This window comes from Cervus canadensis, chromosome 13 (genome assembly GCF_019320065.1).
Source record: "Cervus canadensis isolate Bull #8, Minnesota chromosome 13, ASM1932006v1, whole genome shotgun sequence".
Taxonomy (NCBI): Eukaryota; Metazoa; Chordata; class Mammalia; order Artiodactyla; family Cervidae; genus Cervus; species Cervus canadensis.
The window spans coordinates 75,674,860-75,691,163 of record NC_057398.1 but is presented as its reverse complement, the minus strand read 5'-3'; the positions used below and the strand labels follow the sequence as shown (position 1 = coordinate 75,691,163).

The following is a 16,304-nucleotide window of genomic DNA, read 5'->3' as shown; positions in this document are numbered from 1 at the left end:
GGTAAAGTTTCACCCAGACAGTTCTCTACCAGGGGAGCTAGCGAGAGGAAGTGAGTCTTTAGGGGCGGAAGAGTGGGTGGGTGCAAACAGACAGTCTGGGAGGCCCTGGGGACTTTCCCCTGTGCCTGAGCTCCTCCGGTAGGGCAGCCAAGTGACCCAGCACCCCAGCCTCTGGCTGGGTTTCTGACTCTTTCATGTCCCATTTCTGTCACGCCCTCTGTTGTGTAACCCCCTCGCTTCATTTTAGAATCCCTTTACCACCCATTGTTCCCCTCACCCGTCCCTCCCTCCCAATTTCAGTTGAGACAAGGCAGGCCTAGGGGAGGGAGGCACTCCAACAGGTTCCACCCTGGCAAGCTGAACTCAGAAATGAGCAGTCCCCCCACTCCTGACACCCTCCCCACCCCTCCACTGCAGGCTCCATGAAGCCTGGCTGAAATGTGAACCTTGAGCTTTTGTGATTTCTCTTCCTTTTTGACCTGGAGAAGGAAATGGCAACCCACTCCAGTATTCTTGCCTGGAAAATCCCATGGACAGAGGAGCCTGGTGAGTTCATAGGGTCACAGACTCGGACATGACTGAAGTGACTTAGCAACTGGCACTAGGCATCTTGAAACCTTCCTTTTTTTCTGCTTCCTCCCCTTCAACTTCAGGGCTGACCTGTTTTTATTTGATTTGGCTAGGGTGGCGGCGGCGGGTGATGGGGGGGGGGGGGCGGTCGCTGGTGGCTCAGAGGGTAAAGAATCCACCTGCAATGCAGAAGACCTGGGTTCGATCCCTGGGTTTGGAAGATGGAATGGAAGAGGGCATGGCAACCCACTCCAGTACTCTTGCCTGGAGAATTCCATGGACAGGGGAGCCTGGTGGGCTACAGTCCATGGGGTCTCAAAGAGTCAGGGGGACTGAGGGGCTAAGCACAGCACAGCACAGCGAGAGGAGGCAGCTCAGTAAAAGGAAAACCAGTCCTTTACAGCAGCGCCTCCAGTGAGGCTTTCGAGGTCTGAGAGTCTCTGGATGCACAAGTACCAAGACTCTTTTTGATTGTTTAACAAGGGAAACAATGGAGACCTGCGATTGTCTTACCCAGCAAAGTTGCTCATCTGTCTCCTAGGCGAAAATACACACCATGGCTGTAAGGTGAAACGCGCGTGCTTGACAACTAGAGACAAAACAGACTGCAAGCACACTTGGGAGTGCCAAGATAAGATCGCGCAGAATAAAAATACCTGCGTGCTCACAAGGACGGAAACGGGTCACGCACGCGACCCCCGTGGTGAACCCACATTTACATACACAGAGTAAAGAGAAAATTCAGAATTGGCCGCCCTGGCACGAGTTAACCTTACCGGCCCTCCCCACCCCTCCCCCCTGCCCCTCTCCCGCCCGCGTCAACGCTTTCCCAGTCGAGTCGCGGACCTCCCCCTCCCCCTCCCCCCGCCCCGCCCCGCCCCGCACCCCCCCTTCCCCCGCCGCGTCATCGCTTTTACCAGCGCTGACGTGGCCGCCGCGCGTGACTACCCGGCCACCGGAAGCGCAGCCCTTATAGGGCGCAGACTCCTGAGGGTTCCGCAAGGCAGGAGGCCGGGCGACAGCGGCCCCCGGTCTCTGGCCAGGCTCTCATCTTCCAAACGACTCCCAGGTCCCTCTAAGGCGAGCCATTTTGGAGAGAAGAGGTTGGGTTTCCACCTCCTCCAGAGAGCTGGAGCGCCCGGGGGGTGGCAGCCTTCCCAGACACTGTCTTCCAGAATGCTCCTCGTTGTGTTTCTCCTGAAACGTTCAGAGCAGGACTAAAATTGGCCTTTGACAGACACACTCAAATGATCCCCTCACGCTCTGGGGCCCTCAAGTCCGAGCCAGAGGCTGTGAGGAGAGGCCAGTGTGACTTGGTGGGAAGGACAGCCTAGCCTCTGCTGGGTAACCTTAAACAAGCCTCAGAGTTGCTGCCAGCCTCATTCTCCTTATCCCTGAAGTATAGAAGGTTCTTGCCTTATGGAGTGGTTGTGAGCATCAAATAGGCATTCAACTTGTTCTTTTAAAACAGCTTTGAAAACTGTGAAGTGCTGTGCAAAATTATGGTGGGCACTTTGTACCCTCAGTTCAGTTCAGTCTCTCAGTTGTGTCTGACTCTTTGCAACCCCATGGACGTGCAGCGCGCCAGGGCTCCCTGTCCGTCGCCAACTCCCAGAGCTTGCTCAAACTCATGTCCATTGAGTCGGTGATGCCATCCAGCCGCTTCATCCTCTGTCGCCCCCTACTCCTACCTTCAATCTTTCCCAGCATCAGGGTCTTTTCCAAGGAGTCAGCTCTTCGCATCAGGTGGCCAAAGTATTGGAGTTTCAGCTTCAGCATCAGTCCTTCCAATGAATATTCAGACTGATCTCCTTTAGGATAGACTGGTTGGATCTCCTTGCAGTCCAAGGGACCCTCAAGTGTCTTCGCCAACACCACAGTTCCATCCTTTGGTGCTCAGCTTTCTTTATAGTCCAACTCTCACATCCATACATGACTACTGGAAAAACCATAGCCTTGACTAGATGGCCTTTGTTGGCAAAGTAATGTCTCTGCTTTTTAATATGCTGTCTGGGTTGGTCATAACTTTTCTTTCAAGGAGCAAGCGTCTTTTAATTCCATGGCTGTGGTCACTATCCACAGTGATTTTGGAACCCAAGAAAAAAAAGTCTCTCACTGTTTCCACTGTCTCCCCATCTATTTGCCATGAAGTGGTGGGACCAGATGCCATAATCTTAGTTTTCTGAATGTTGAGCCTCAAGCCAACTTTTTCACTCTCCTCTTTCACTTTCCTCAAGAGGCTCTTTAGTTCTTCTTTGCTTTCTGCCATATGGGTGGTGTCATCTGCATAGCTGAGGTTATTGATATTTTTTTCCGGCAATCTTGATTCCAGTTTGTGCTTCATCCAGCCCAGCGTTTCTCATGATGTACTCTGCATATAAGTTTAATAAGTAGGATGACAATGTACCCTGGAAGAGCCTATTCAGGTGCCCCTCCTAAGGAAGGGAGCAACAGAGGCCCAGATGCTGACTTGGCTTCCAGAACCTGCCTCTCTGGGGCCTCACCCAGCCACTCTGGGATGCTCTTTGGCCCTATGGAAAAGCTTAAGCTTTATAAACAAAATCACCTGGTGTCTGCCGTCTCTGCTGCCGTGGTGGTGATGGGCTGTTTTGGGCCCCCACTAGTAAGCAAGTGTGGTGAGCATGCTTGAGATGACCTTTCCAGTTAAACCCTGGAAGGAAACCAGAATTGTCAAAAGCCAGTGGGTGAGCAGTCATGTGAATGCTTGTACAATACTGGATTGTCTTCTGCCCCTAATAATAAGACCTACAAATCTAGCTCAGAACTTCCAGGGCCAGCAAGCTATTTCAAACTGGACACCAACTATCTACCGCCGCCTCCATTCCAACCCTCTTCATTAACTTCAGACTGTGTTTGCTGGCAGCGTTGCATGTATGCCCTCTGTATGCATGCCTCCTCCTTGTCCCCAGCTTGGAGTTTCTTGAGGTCAGGAATCATTTCTTTCAAAGTGGACTGAAGAGCTTCCACCTTCCATCCTTGAGGATGGGGAACAAGCCCCCTTCCTTCTTATCACTTTAAAACAAGGAGGGGAAAAGGTGTTCAGATCCTGGGGTCAAGTGATTGATTTATTACTCATCTATAAATGGAACCGAGGCATGGGAGGGTCAGACAAGATGAATCTCTGCAGTACTCACCTCGCCCTCTTTCTCCACTTCCTGGCTCAGTGATCCCCACAGAACCCCTTCCCTGCCAGGGAGAACTGTGCTGAGTTGCTGAGAAGTAGATTGCACAGTGGACTGGCAGTTACCCTCCTTTTGGAGGCGGTTGTCCTCATTAAAGTTCAGGCGCTTGAGTGTGACAGCTAAGGCCATATTCCCAATGGGTGAATTGCCAGCTGAGGTCCACTGCTCCTTAGGTGCTAGCTAAGATTGGTTCAGAACTTCATTCTAAGGCCTATAGCAAATCCAGTGCCCCTCTTCAAAATATTCCAGATTCCTCTGGGAGCAAGGTTGGCTCTAGTTTTGAGTCCCTCTTTTTCTTAAGTCAAATAAGTTTAGGAATTGTGTTGTTGATCTATGAGTGTTTTTGCTATATGAGCTGGATTTCAGGCCCTTTCCTTACAGATTCTTCCTGCTTTCTTTTGCACGGTAATTCAGCTCTTTCTAATCCCTACCCACACTTCTGTAGCTCTCTACAAATTCAGTGAGATGGGCCCAAAACTTCTGTCTGTTTAAGTTCTTAGGCAGATTCCCTCCTCTTGGAATCTGGCTGGAAGAGGGTGGCTGGTGTCTTCCTGAACTTACATGCATTTTTAAATAAGGATGCTTGGAAAAGACCCTGATGCTGGAAAAGATTGAGGGCAGAAGGAGAAGGTGGGGAGCAGAGAATGAGATGGTTGAATGTATCATTGACTCAGTGGACATGAGTTTGAGCAAACTCAGGGAGATAGTGAAGGACAGTGAAGCTTGGCATGCTGCAGTCCATAGGGTCACAAAGAGTCGGACATGACTGAACAACTTAAATTCTTCTTTGAATTCAAAACCTGAGGGCCAGGGAGTTGTTCTCTTTCTAGGAGCTTACCCATCCCCACTAAGAACATAATTCATTCTGCCCAACTTTGGGGGCTCAACCTCCTCGAAGCCCTATTAGACATATCTCTTAATATCCCTCTCTCCACTCTCCTGAGGAGCTTTCACCATGGGACCACATCTCTAATGCTGAAAAGCAGCTGAAAATGCCTATTTCCACCTGACTCTGACTCAGTGGGACTCAACCCCTGACCTCAGGGGAGTTTCCTGAGCCATGAAGGAAGCCTTGAGCTGAGCGCAGAAGGAAACATGGGAAAGGATGTGATTATTATTTTCCCAGCTATTATCCTGACCTGATTACTCTCATCATTATGGGCTCTCATCAAAGCTCAATTGAGGATGACACTAAATGCTACTGAGAATAACTTCAGATTCCTCAGATCCCATGCTCCCATATTAGGGATTCACACAGATTATGGAAGCGACAAGCTGGGTCTCCTGGCCCACACTCTCTTGTTATAGATGCGCAGATTGTGGCTTAGGGAGGTGACTCCCAGTCTGCCCACCAGGCTCCCTTCCGTGAACCACACGAATGAAGCGCTCAGCCTCCCCGGGGTTGGGCTGAGAAACACCTGGGGCCCTGAAGCCAGAGCTGGACACTACAGTACCTCTTCTTTAGATTCTTCCTCATGTCCCCATTTCTTGAGTCTGTCTTTCCCCACACATTAGCCCCCTACCTGGGGAGTTTCTGGCCATCACTACTGTGATGCCAGCTTCCTGCCTACCCCAGACACCCAGCCACAGGAAGTCCAGCCCATTAAGGTTTTGCCAAAACAACATCTGCAGCAGCTCTTCTCTTGTTTTCTGTCTGGAGATGAAGGGGGTTTGTCCTGGGCTTCAGGGAGTGAGGATGAGGAGTATTTACAACTTGTCTGTCCTCTCAGTTTGGGAAAGAGGCAATAAATTCAGCTTCAGATCTGCTGCTGTCCCCAAGTCCATGTGTTCCGCTGTTTATTTTCCGGCACTTGCAGTCACACCTTCTAGGACTGTTGGAGAAGGCCCTGAGGGTGAAGGTGTGGAGGTCACATTCTTGGGGGGAGGGGCCTCCAGGATACTAGACTTTTAACAGATAGTTTCTATCCTTTTGCTCCTATGATGCACCTAGGGAATTACAGAAGCGAAAAAACATCTTTGGGGACCTTTCCAACCAAACCCTGGTCTGACCATCTGTCCACATCTCCCCTGCTCAAGCTCCCACCCCGTCACTTTTTCACTCTCTGTCGCGCACACTCAGCGGTTCTGCCTGCTTTCGCTCCGCCCCTGCTGCAGGCCCGTGCTAGTGAAGGAGATCGGGAACTGGAGCACTCCCCTCATGGGTCAGCAGGGCACACCAGCTGAGAAGCGACCCTCAAGGGCATCGCTATCTTTGGGGGAGCAGATTCCGTTCATACCGTCAGCCTGTGTCACAAGTCTGATGAGTTAATAACACTTTCCATTACTCCCTCCCAGCAGGAGACAGAGTCTGTATGAGCCAGTTTGGTAAATGATGATGTGAAGGCGTGAAAAGTGACTTTGGGAAGCACAAAGCAGGCCCTGAAAGCCCAGTTCCAGGAGCCTGGAGGCCTCAATCTTCCAAGCCACAGAGGTCACCTGCAGTCCCCTGACTGACCCCTGGGTCTCGTGTCTTTGTGGCTGAGCCTCTAGGTTCAGTTGTCTCCTGAGGCACAGGCAGGACAGAACCTTCACTCCTTCCCACAGTGGTCACTGTGCAAAGGGCAAACACACTCACTCCCACACCTTGTGTAAGTGCTCTCCACTAATGTGACTCCCCCCACCTCCCTCCCGAACCCTCGCGGCCAGCAAAGTCCCTGGTAACCTCAACCTCATCCAAGCGTTTTCTGTAACTCCTGACCTTACCTGAAACGGGACCCTCTCGAGGGGAGCTTGTTGCTCTGTCACAGCCCACACCCCTTCAGGCCCACTTGGTGAGGCGGCATTTTCCAGCTCTGCATTCCCTATTCCAACCATCGCGCATCACTTTCCCTGAAGGTCATTTCGTCCTGCTGTACCATCGTCTTTGACCCTCCTGTCACTCTTTCTCACTGACCTCCTGTCTTGCCCCTGCAAGGCTCCCAGGCTTTCTCTCTATCCCAAATTTCTGCCTCTACCTGAGGAAACATCACCATGTGTGTGCACAGCTGCATTTTTCTGCCCCTTGGGCTCTCCACCTGACTGTATCCTGCCTTTAGCCTCCAATAGCTGCCACTCCAAAACCCACCACTGTTCCTCCAGAGCCTGGCACCAAGGTTACTCAATAAATATTCCGTAAGTAAGAGAACAAATGAATGAGGGGATGAATGAAGCATGTGTCACAAGAAGGGATGTGGAAAAATGGGAAGAGCTTTCTAGAGGTGCAAGACAGAGGTTCTAGTCCTAATCCTGCCACTAAATAGCTGTGTGACATTGGGCATCTTTTACCATCTCATGGCCTCCTTTTCTTCATCTAAAAAATTAAAAATTTTGTGTAGATGATTTCTGAAAACCCTGCTATGACTGTTAGCAATACCAGGCTGTGGATTTATGATATTTATGTCATAAATAAGTATACATACTTTTCTATGATATTTAGGCATTACACTAAGCACTTTCTATATATTACTATTCATCTACCCAATAACTTGGGGCTTCCCTGGTGGCTCAGAGGTTAAATCATCTGCTTGCAATGCGGGAGACCTGGGTTCGATCCCTGGGTCGGGAAGATCCCCTGGAGAAGGAAATGGCAATCCACTCCGGTATTCTTGCCTGGAGAATCCCATGGACGGAGGAGCCTGGTGGGCTACAGTCCACAGGGTCGCAAAGAGTCGGACACGACTGAGTGACTTCACTTCACTTCACCCAGTAACTCTGGGAAGAACTTATTGTCCTCATTATAAACATGAGGACAATTAAGGATAAGAGAAATTAAAGATTTGCCTTGCCATAGATAGTCGATGGCAGATTCAGGATTAGAATCCAGGTTGGTCAACAAAGACAAGTTGTCTGAAAGTGTCTCAGGTATCAAGATGAAAGAGGCCTTCTGTTTAAAGAGACTGCTATTTGCTCTTCTAAACTAGGCTTCTGAGGGAGCTTTCCCTGGCAGTCCGCTGAAGGGGGCACAGGTTCGATCCCTGGTCAGGGAAGCTAAGATCCTGTATGCTGTGTGATACAGCCAAAACAACAGCAATAATAAATAATATAAATAAAGAAAGGATAAACAAGGTGTCTCTGAGGTGGCTGGGGACTGCCTTCAGAATGCTGTCTGGGGGTACAGACCACCTTTTGCATAGGCCTGATCCCCACCAGTTCAGCCAACAGTCATGAGCCCGGTGCTGCAGCAACGGAGGGGCTGACGCAGATCACGGTGTCTGGGCAGATGTGTCAGGTGTCTCGGTGCCTAAGAGCGCCTCTGAGACAGGCTGTTTTGAGTGAGGTTCATGGACCATTGCATCAGAATGGCCTGGGTTCTTATGACAAATAGGCCTACATCCCATCTCAAACTACAGAATCAGAACCTCAAGGAAGAAAGAGGCTGCTTAATCTGAATTTTTACCAAACTCTCTAGTGATCTGAGTTGCTATACTAAGAAGTCCTAGGGTGCAGGGATTTGAATGCCAGATAAGGGATACCTGATTAATGCTGTAGGCAATGGGAAGCCTTTGAAGTCTTTTAAAAGCTGAAAAGTGACATGTTTAGGGTATTGTTCAAAGAAAATTACTCTGGCAAATCTTCAGTGTGGATTGAAGAGAAGAGAGACTGGAGGGCAGGACAGTCAGTCAGTTCAGTTCAGTCACTCAGTCGTGTCTGACTCTTTGCAACCCCATGAACCACAGCACCCCAGGCCTCCCTATCCATCACCAGCTTCCAGAGTTTACCCAAACTCATGTCCATTGAGTCGGTGATGCCATCCAACCATCTCATCTTCTGTCGTCCCCTTCTCCTCCTGCCCTCAATCTTTCCCAGCATCAGGGTCTTTTCCAATGAGTCAGCTCTTCACATCAGGTACCAAAGTACTGGAGTTTCGGCTTCAATATCAGTCCTTCCAATGAACACCCAGGACTGATCTCCTTTAGGATGGACTGATTGAATCTCCTTGCAGTCCAAGGGACTCTCAAGAGTCTTCTCCAACACCACAGTTCAAAAGCATTAATTCTTTGGTGCTCAGCTTGCTTTCTTTTTTTTTTTTTTTTTTCAGCTTTCTTTATAGTCCAACTCTCACATCCATACATCACCACTGGAAAAACCATAGCCTTGACTAAATGGACCTTTATTGACAAAGTAATGTTTCTACTTTTTAATATGTTGTCTAGGTTGATCATAACTTTCCTTCCAAGGAGTAAGCGTCTTTTAATTTCATGGCTGCAATCACTATCTGCAGTGATTTTGGAGCCCCCCAAAATAAAATCAGCCACTGTTTCTACTGTTTCCCCATCTATTTGCCATGAAGTGATGGGACCGGATGCCATGATCTTAGTTTTCTAAATTTTGAGCTTTAAGCCAACTTCTTCACTCTCCTCTTTCACTTTCATCAAGAGGCTCTTTAGTTCTTCTTCACTTTCTGCCATAAGGTAACCAGTAGGCTATGGCAATAGTCTAGATGGAACAGAAGGACTGGGGAGGGGGAATTTTGCCCACGGTAAGAGGCAAAAGCAGGAACGATGTTGCAAATGTAGTTGTGTTGTTGTGTTGGTCAGTCGCAGTCATGTCCAACTCTTTGTGACCCCATTGACTGCAGCACACCAGTCCTTTCCTGTCCTTCCCTGTCTCCTAGAGTTTGCTCAAATTCATGTCCATTCAGTCGGTGATGCTATCTAACCATCTCATCCTCTGCCACCCTCTTCTCCTTTTACCTTCAATCTTTCCCAGCATCAGGGTATTTTCCAGTGAGTCAGCTCTTTGCATCAGGTGACCAAAGTATTGGAACTTCAGCTTCAGCATCTGTCCTTCCAGTGAATATTCAGGGTTGATTTTTCTTTAGGATTGACTGGTTTTATCTTCTTGCTGTCCAAAGGACTCTCAAGAATCTTCTCCAGCACCACACCTTGAAAGCATCAGTTATTCGATGTTCAGCCTTCTTTATGGTCCAACTCTAGGCCTTGGAAACTGATCAGGAGGGGTAGGGTTAAAGATGTCTGCCAAACTCAGCCTGGTGTTTAGACAAAGAACAGTAATGCTATTTTGAGAGAGAATGAAATCAGAAGTTGTGCATAAAGGAAAAATGTATCTTGACTTGTTCAGTCTGACACGATTGAGTGACTGAACTGAACTGAGCAAGGTAATTTTTTCCCTTATGCTCAACTTCTGATTTCATTCTCTCTCAAAATAGCATTAATGTTCTTGTTACAGGCTTGTTACAGACTGAGATTAAAACACCAGAAAAAAATATTTCAAAATGTCCAGTTCTCAACTGAAATAAAAAGCAGTTGGCAGCTCAGTAGGAAAGTTAGGGTTAGAGCTGATAGTTTGACATTTGCTCTGTATCGGGAGATGCTAATTCAAACACTTCCAGGATCAAGGTAGATAATGCAAATGAAGATTCAGTATATAAAAATCATAATAAATCCCAGCCTTTTCCCTTTGGCTCACCACTGCAAATCCTGGTGTCACCATGGGTCGCTGCCCCCCGCCCCCCGCCGTCGCCCGGTGTTACAGACATTGTACGAACAAGCCACAGTGGAAGAAGGCAAAAGTGCATGAGTTCCCACTCTGTGGCCACATGGTGTCAGATGATATGAGCAGCTCTCCTCCAAAGCCCTGGAGGCTGCCTGCATTTGTACCAACAAGTACATGGTGAAAAGCTATGGCAAAGGTGGCTTCCACATCCGAGTGTGGCTCCAACCCTTCCCTGTCACCTGCGTCAACAAGATGTTGTCCTGTGTTGGAGCTGACAGGCTCCGGACAGGTATGTGCAGTGGCTTTGGAAAGCCCCAGGGCACAGTGGCCAGTGTCCACATCAAGTCATAATGTCCATCCACACCAAGTTGCAGAACAAGGAGCATATGATTGAACTCTGCAGGGCCAGGTTCAAGTTCCCTGGCTGCCAGAAGATCCACATCTCCAAGAAGTGGGGCTTCATTAAGTTTAATGTGGATAAATTTGAAGACAGTGTAGCAGAAAAGCTGCTCATCCTGGATGGCTATAGGCTCAAATACATCCCTAGTTGTGGCCTCTGGACAAATGGCGGGCCCTGTACTCACAAGATCCTCGGTGTTAGCCCCTCCTTACTCATGCCCACCAATAAATCCTACTTTCCTATCAAGTAATAATAATAATAATAAACCCCAGCATCCAGCCATGGTAAGTGATAATCACGACTTGGTCTCAGCAAAGATGCTATAACGAGTGGGTGGGGACTGGACAAATTGAAGGACGCATTCCCTGTCTTAGGTACCAGTCATTGGTAAATAAGAATGTGGAATCAGTGTAAACAAATATGCTAATTTTTAAAGAGAAATTATAATTCTAGGGTTTTATTTTGATACAACACTACCTAATAGTTAAAAATTGACAGCTAATATTTTAAATGCTTAAGCACCATACAGACCAAACAATGTATATTGTGATTGAGTCTGTTTCACAGGCTTCCAACATGTGACTTCTGAGCTATATGGACAGTAATTGGCAGAGAGAGGAAATCCAGAGACTGTGTGCCATGGAGAACCGTGACCCTCCCCAGCTCCCAGGTTTACCTGTAGGTAAGCCCACTAAAGCTTAGGCAGGCCTGTTATTTTGGCCACTAGGTGTCCGATGGGCTCCCAGGGTGGGTGGCAGGCTGCATCTGCCATGGCTGTTTCTACTGATCACTTGGAAACTGTGTGGGAAACTGCTGAGGGTGATCCATTGCAGGTTCCGCCAGCGGCCTGCACCATAGCACCCTCTGTGGCTATCTTCAGCCTTCTCTCTGAAGATTTTGTGTACCTCAGAGCATCTGAGTCCTGAAGCAGATATCTTGTTTAGCAGATCCTACTTGCTCACTTTCCTATAAAGAAGTTCTCTTGCCAAATTTAGGTGTTTTTTTTTTTTTGTGCAATGGCATCTTCTTTTTTCATCTTCCTTCAGAGCCAGTGGAGAAATGGGTTACTTTTTAGCTTTCTGACTCTTCTCCAACCCTCAACAGTAAGAAATGATCCTTACAGACTTGAAAATTGTTGTGACCAGGGGATTATAAAGTCCTTTTCATATTTATATTTTACCGAGGCTTCCTTCAGCCCAGATGGGTAGTTTTCCACTTAACCCTAATCATCTTTGCATTACATGTTTCTGTCCCTGTTCTCAGTTCACTTTGGGGTAAGGAAAGGGAATTAAAGACAGATACTTAAAAATAACTAACGTCCCCAATTTCTTAGTCTTCTTTAACAAGTTATAGGAACACTGTTATCTTCTTTTTGTCCTTGATTTCTGTTCCTGATTCTAAGAGTAACTCTCAGACTGACTGGTCTACAGCTGATCTTGAAGGGTACAACTTTGTGAGACAGTGATAGGGAACTCAAAAACATGTCCTGAACATTATCCAGTGATGTTTGCAAAGAATAATGAATATATTTAGCAACATTTTCACTCTGATTAGAAGAAGAGGCATTCGTCCTCCCTGGGTGATGTTTCTTATCAGCTCCGGGCAGCAAAGAAAGGTTATCACCGATGAGGCCTGAAGAGAGGAAAGATCAAATTAACATCTATACCAGCCACACTCAGACACACCTGTCAAAATATACACTCCACCAAAACATAAACACTTCACAAAATGATGTCCTTCAATATATACTATGTACATGCTAATATCTACAAACATATATCCACAGCCCCTTCTATCCACAAATATCATATACATTTAAGTATGTACATTCATATATACTGCCTACCTACCCACACTGATACACACATATATACACACATATACACGCACACTCACACACTGACTTACTAAAACTATGCACTGCACAGTGTTAGAATGAGCTGATATAATCTTCCTAGAAGATCGCAGCCCAGCCTCAGCCTGCAAATCAACTTTACTTAACCTCAGGTTTCAACATGTGGTCAGGAAACTGGGAGGTAGTCTTGAAAACTGAGCTAAGGCCCTGCAGGGTCAGCAGGATGCTGGGAGAGATGGTCACGTACAAAGATCTGATTGTGCCGCGTTGGGGAGTGGAAAGCAGAGCATGCGTGATGACCCCACAGACAAAGCCAGGGCTGAGAACTGAGGAGAGGAACCCAGTTCTGCGTAGGGATTTGATCTGAGGAGGGCTGTTTGAGAAGCTGTGGGTCACTCTAGAGAGGCCACATAGGTAAGCTGCGCAAGTGGGTAAAATGGGCATCCAGGGAGACAGTGGGTTGGGGTCACATGCACAGAAAAATTTCTGGTCCAGTTGAGGCATACACTGGCATCACCTCCACCTCCACACTACCTGCCCAACATGGCAGTAGGTAGAGTCACAGTTCAGCAGAGTGTTACGACATTTAATGTTCAAAATTCGACTCAAGGCATTTAGGGAGAGGGGAAGAGATGAATAAGGAGGAAGAGGAACAGGAAGAAGAGAAGAGAGAGCGAGGGACCCATGGTTCTTATCCAGATGCTAGAACTATACCTTGGCTATGCCAAGAAATGGGAGGCAGCAGGCAACAGAAGTGAAATCTGGACTTCAGAGTGTCTCAGGACCTTGGTCCTAGCAGTTTAAGGGAAATTGCAGAAAATTCCAAAAGTAATTTGGATTATTATAATGCATTTGCCTTTAAAAGAAACTGAGAATCCAAATTCCGTAAAGTGACTTAGAAACTTTGCATGTTAGATACATTAAACTTCCTCTCCCTAGTCTTGTGTGTAGAAAGAAGAGAGGATGAGAAAGTACATAAAGTGCTTTCTGGTTATTATCAATGCCCTCTATAAAGTTCAGGAACTAAATGAGACCAAGACACTCCCTGGGTAATGGGGGAATCTGCGGGATAAGACCTTGCTCCTTTTTCAAAATGAAGAATGTTCCCCTCCAATTCATTGCATCATCATCTAGAATAACAGCTCTGTGGGATGTGGTGGGACTAGGGGCCACTGTAGCAGTACAGGGGCTCCACGGTCTAACGAAAAGGGCATGATATTTGAAGTCAACAGATCTGCTAGTCCTGGCACTATTGAGAACTAGCTGTGTGACCTGGCGAGTGATATAAAAAACCTACATAAGGACAGAATTCTATTTCCTAAGGCAAAAAGCAGGTGATGATCTGTCACAAAACTTTTCCCTCATCAATTATGGACTAGAGCAAGGCCCAGAACACCAGACCCCTGTCAGCAGCATACCCAGGAAGATGTTATTTTCAGATTTTGGTGCTAAATCACTCTGCACACATGTTTATACCTTGACCTGTTTCCCTGGTCTTGCTGACAGCTGGTCTTTTTGTTTGATGTTCTCTAGGTTATCTTGTTTCCAGTTCCAGCCCTGTTTCTAAAAACACATTGTCTCCCCCTCAATGAGCAGAGGTAGGAGTCTAATCCAGTCTGATCCAGCTTTGGGGAGGAGTCAGTGAAGAGCTCATCTAAGAGATGTGTTCAATGCCCAAACACTAGAATTCCAGGGCATTTTAATGGGCTCTATAAAGCAATGGAGCAGAATATTTGAAACCTGAACTGTCCTGGAAACACAGAACATATGAGCATAGTAACCTGTTTTCCAGTAGTCCGCAAACAAGAAGTCAGCCTCTAAAAAGATCACTAATCTTATCAAACAACAGATTATAAATGCCAAATGAATGGTATGGATAATCTTAATTCTGTAGTGCGATAATGGCCAGCATAGGTTTCCAAAGTAGAGGACCCAGCTTAAGCTGTGCCTTCAGGAGTGTGAGGGATTGGGAAAGATGGCAAGGAGGCAGCAAGGTATCCAAGAGATAATGACATGAGTCACAGTGTAGCAAGGCCAGGCACATTCATACGTGCATGGAATGGGGACCATATTACAGGGTAGGGATAGGGATCATGGGCAAATGTTGAGGGCTCTGGGATGCAGAACTGCCCTGAAGCTTAGAGAACAGTGAGGAGAGTCGCCTGGGAGCACCAAGTGGCAGAAACCTAAAAAGGTAGATGCAGCCAAATTATGAAAATTCTTAACTATTACACAAAGGGGTCCATACTTAATGCAGTCGACAAATGGAGGATATCTCAGTGATCTGAGCAAAAGAAGAGCACGTGAGTGCAGAACTTTAGGAAAGTAAATCTACTAACAGTGAGAAGTGTGGTTTGGGGACTGGATTTGATAGTGTCTACTGCAGTCATCTAGACATGAAGAAGCAACAGGTCTTGAGACTGGATCTAATGAAAAAGTAACAAGCCAAAAGTGAGTCTGAGTTTTCTGAGCAGAGTGACTGGGGGACCGGTGGTATTTGATAGAAATGGAGGTCAAGAAGGAGGCTGGCTTTGGAGAAATCAGTGGACTTTAGACTGACACTGATGTAGTGGCTGGACATCCAAGAGGAGAGACAGAGCAGATAGGAGTGGGATGAAAGGACATGTGAACAGACTTGCACATAGGAAAGTCAGTGGTAAAAACAAAGTAAATATCAAAGTGGACAACATGAATCGGATCTCTGTGAGGAAAAAAAGTGGAGAGAAAAGAAAGAGGAATGAATGGATATAATGAGGAAAGGGGAACAGGAAGGGATCCAGAACAGCCAGGAAGGGAGCAGTCAGGGAGGAAGGAGGCAGAGGAATCTGGGGTCAGGGAAGAAAAGAGGAGACTGCCCCCAGAGTCAAGGAAAATAAGGATTTACAGAGGCCATGGGGTTTGACTCGATGTTAATATATATGTACGGGGCACCTATGTATTCTGAACCCTGGGATTTTGGTTAGGCTTTATCCTCATTTAGCAGACCTCAAGGAAAGCCTGTGATGGCGCCAGGTTCTGAGGACGGTCCCCATGCGGAAGAACAAGACCCGGTGAGTCTTGCATCCCTGCCGCCACCCCCACCCAGCAGCACAGGTGAGACTAGGCCACGGTTCTAGGCGGGAGGACAGGCACTTCTGGAGAGGAAGAGCAGAACTTGGGGAACTTGGCATTATCGTAGAAGTAAACAGAAGGCTTAGTCTCCGTTTCCGGAGAGTCAAGAAGCCACTCTGACTGGTGGGAAAGTGGTAAAACGGGTGAGTGGCTATGACAGGGTGCGGCTGAAGATGTGGGAGTCAGAAAAGGGGACCGCCTGGGGGAGGTGGCGTCAAGGAAGGCTTCTGGTCGGAGGTGTTCCTTAAGCTGTGTGGAAGGATGGGAGGAGAGGGGAGGTCAGACCACGCCCAGCCTGACGCGCTGCTTTCCTTCCCAGAGACCCCAGCCGCTCCCTGTCTCCCTTTCCCCTGCTTCCCCAGCCGGCTAGCGCAGCTCGAGTTACCAGCACTGACGTCACGGGAGATGACCTCAGGGCGAAGGGGCGGGGCAGGGACGAGCACGCGGGGGCGGGGCGAACGCGCGGGGCGGGGCTGCTACAGACCCTGCCCCTCCGCGCCGCCGGCCAATGGCCTCCGCCGCCAGCACCCCCGCCTCTCGCCGCGGCCTGAAAAGCGCAGCTCTTGTTACCAGCACTGACGTCAGCGGGCGATGACCTCAGGGCTAAGGGGGCGGCGGGGGTGGGGCGGGGGCGAGCGTTCGGGAGGGGAGCGGGGTGGGGGCGGACGCCAGGCCCCGCCCCCCGCGCCGGCGGCCAATGGCCTCCGCCGGCGGGCCCCCGGCCTCTCGC

The 16,304-nt window shown here is 48.2% G+C and overlaps 1 protein-coding gene and 1 pseudogene across 1 annotated transcript in view; one reads left to right on the top strand and one right to left on the bottom strand.

Annotated features, from left to right (window-relative positions):
- CHIT1 (chitinase 1) overlaps positions 1–6,587 on the bottom strand; it is a 52,315-nt gene extending 45,728 nt beyond the window's left edge. Inside the window, 2 exon segments of the mRNA XM_043484678.1 lie at positions 1,456–1,557; positions 6,477–6,587. Coding sequence (XP_043340613.1) covers positions 1,456–1,557; positions 6,477–6,587 — 213 coding nt within the window.
- Positions 6,588–10,278: 3,691 nt separating this feature from the next.
- LOC122451777 lies at positions 10,279–10,809 on the top strand (annotated as a pseudogene).
- The last annotated feature ends 5,495 nt before the right edge of the window (positions 10,810–16,304 follow it).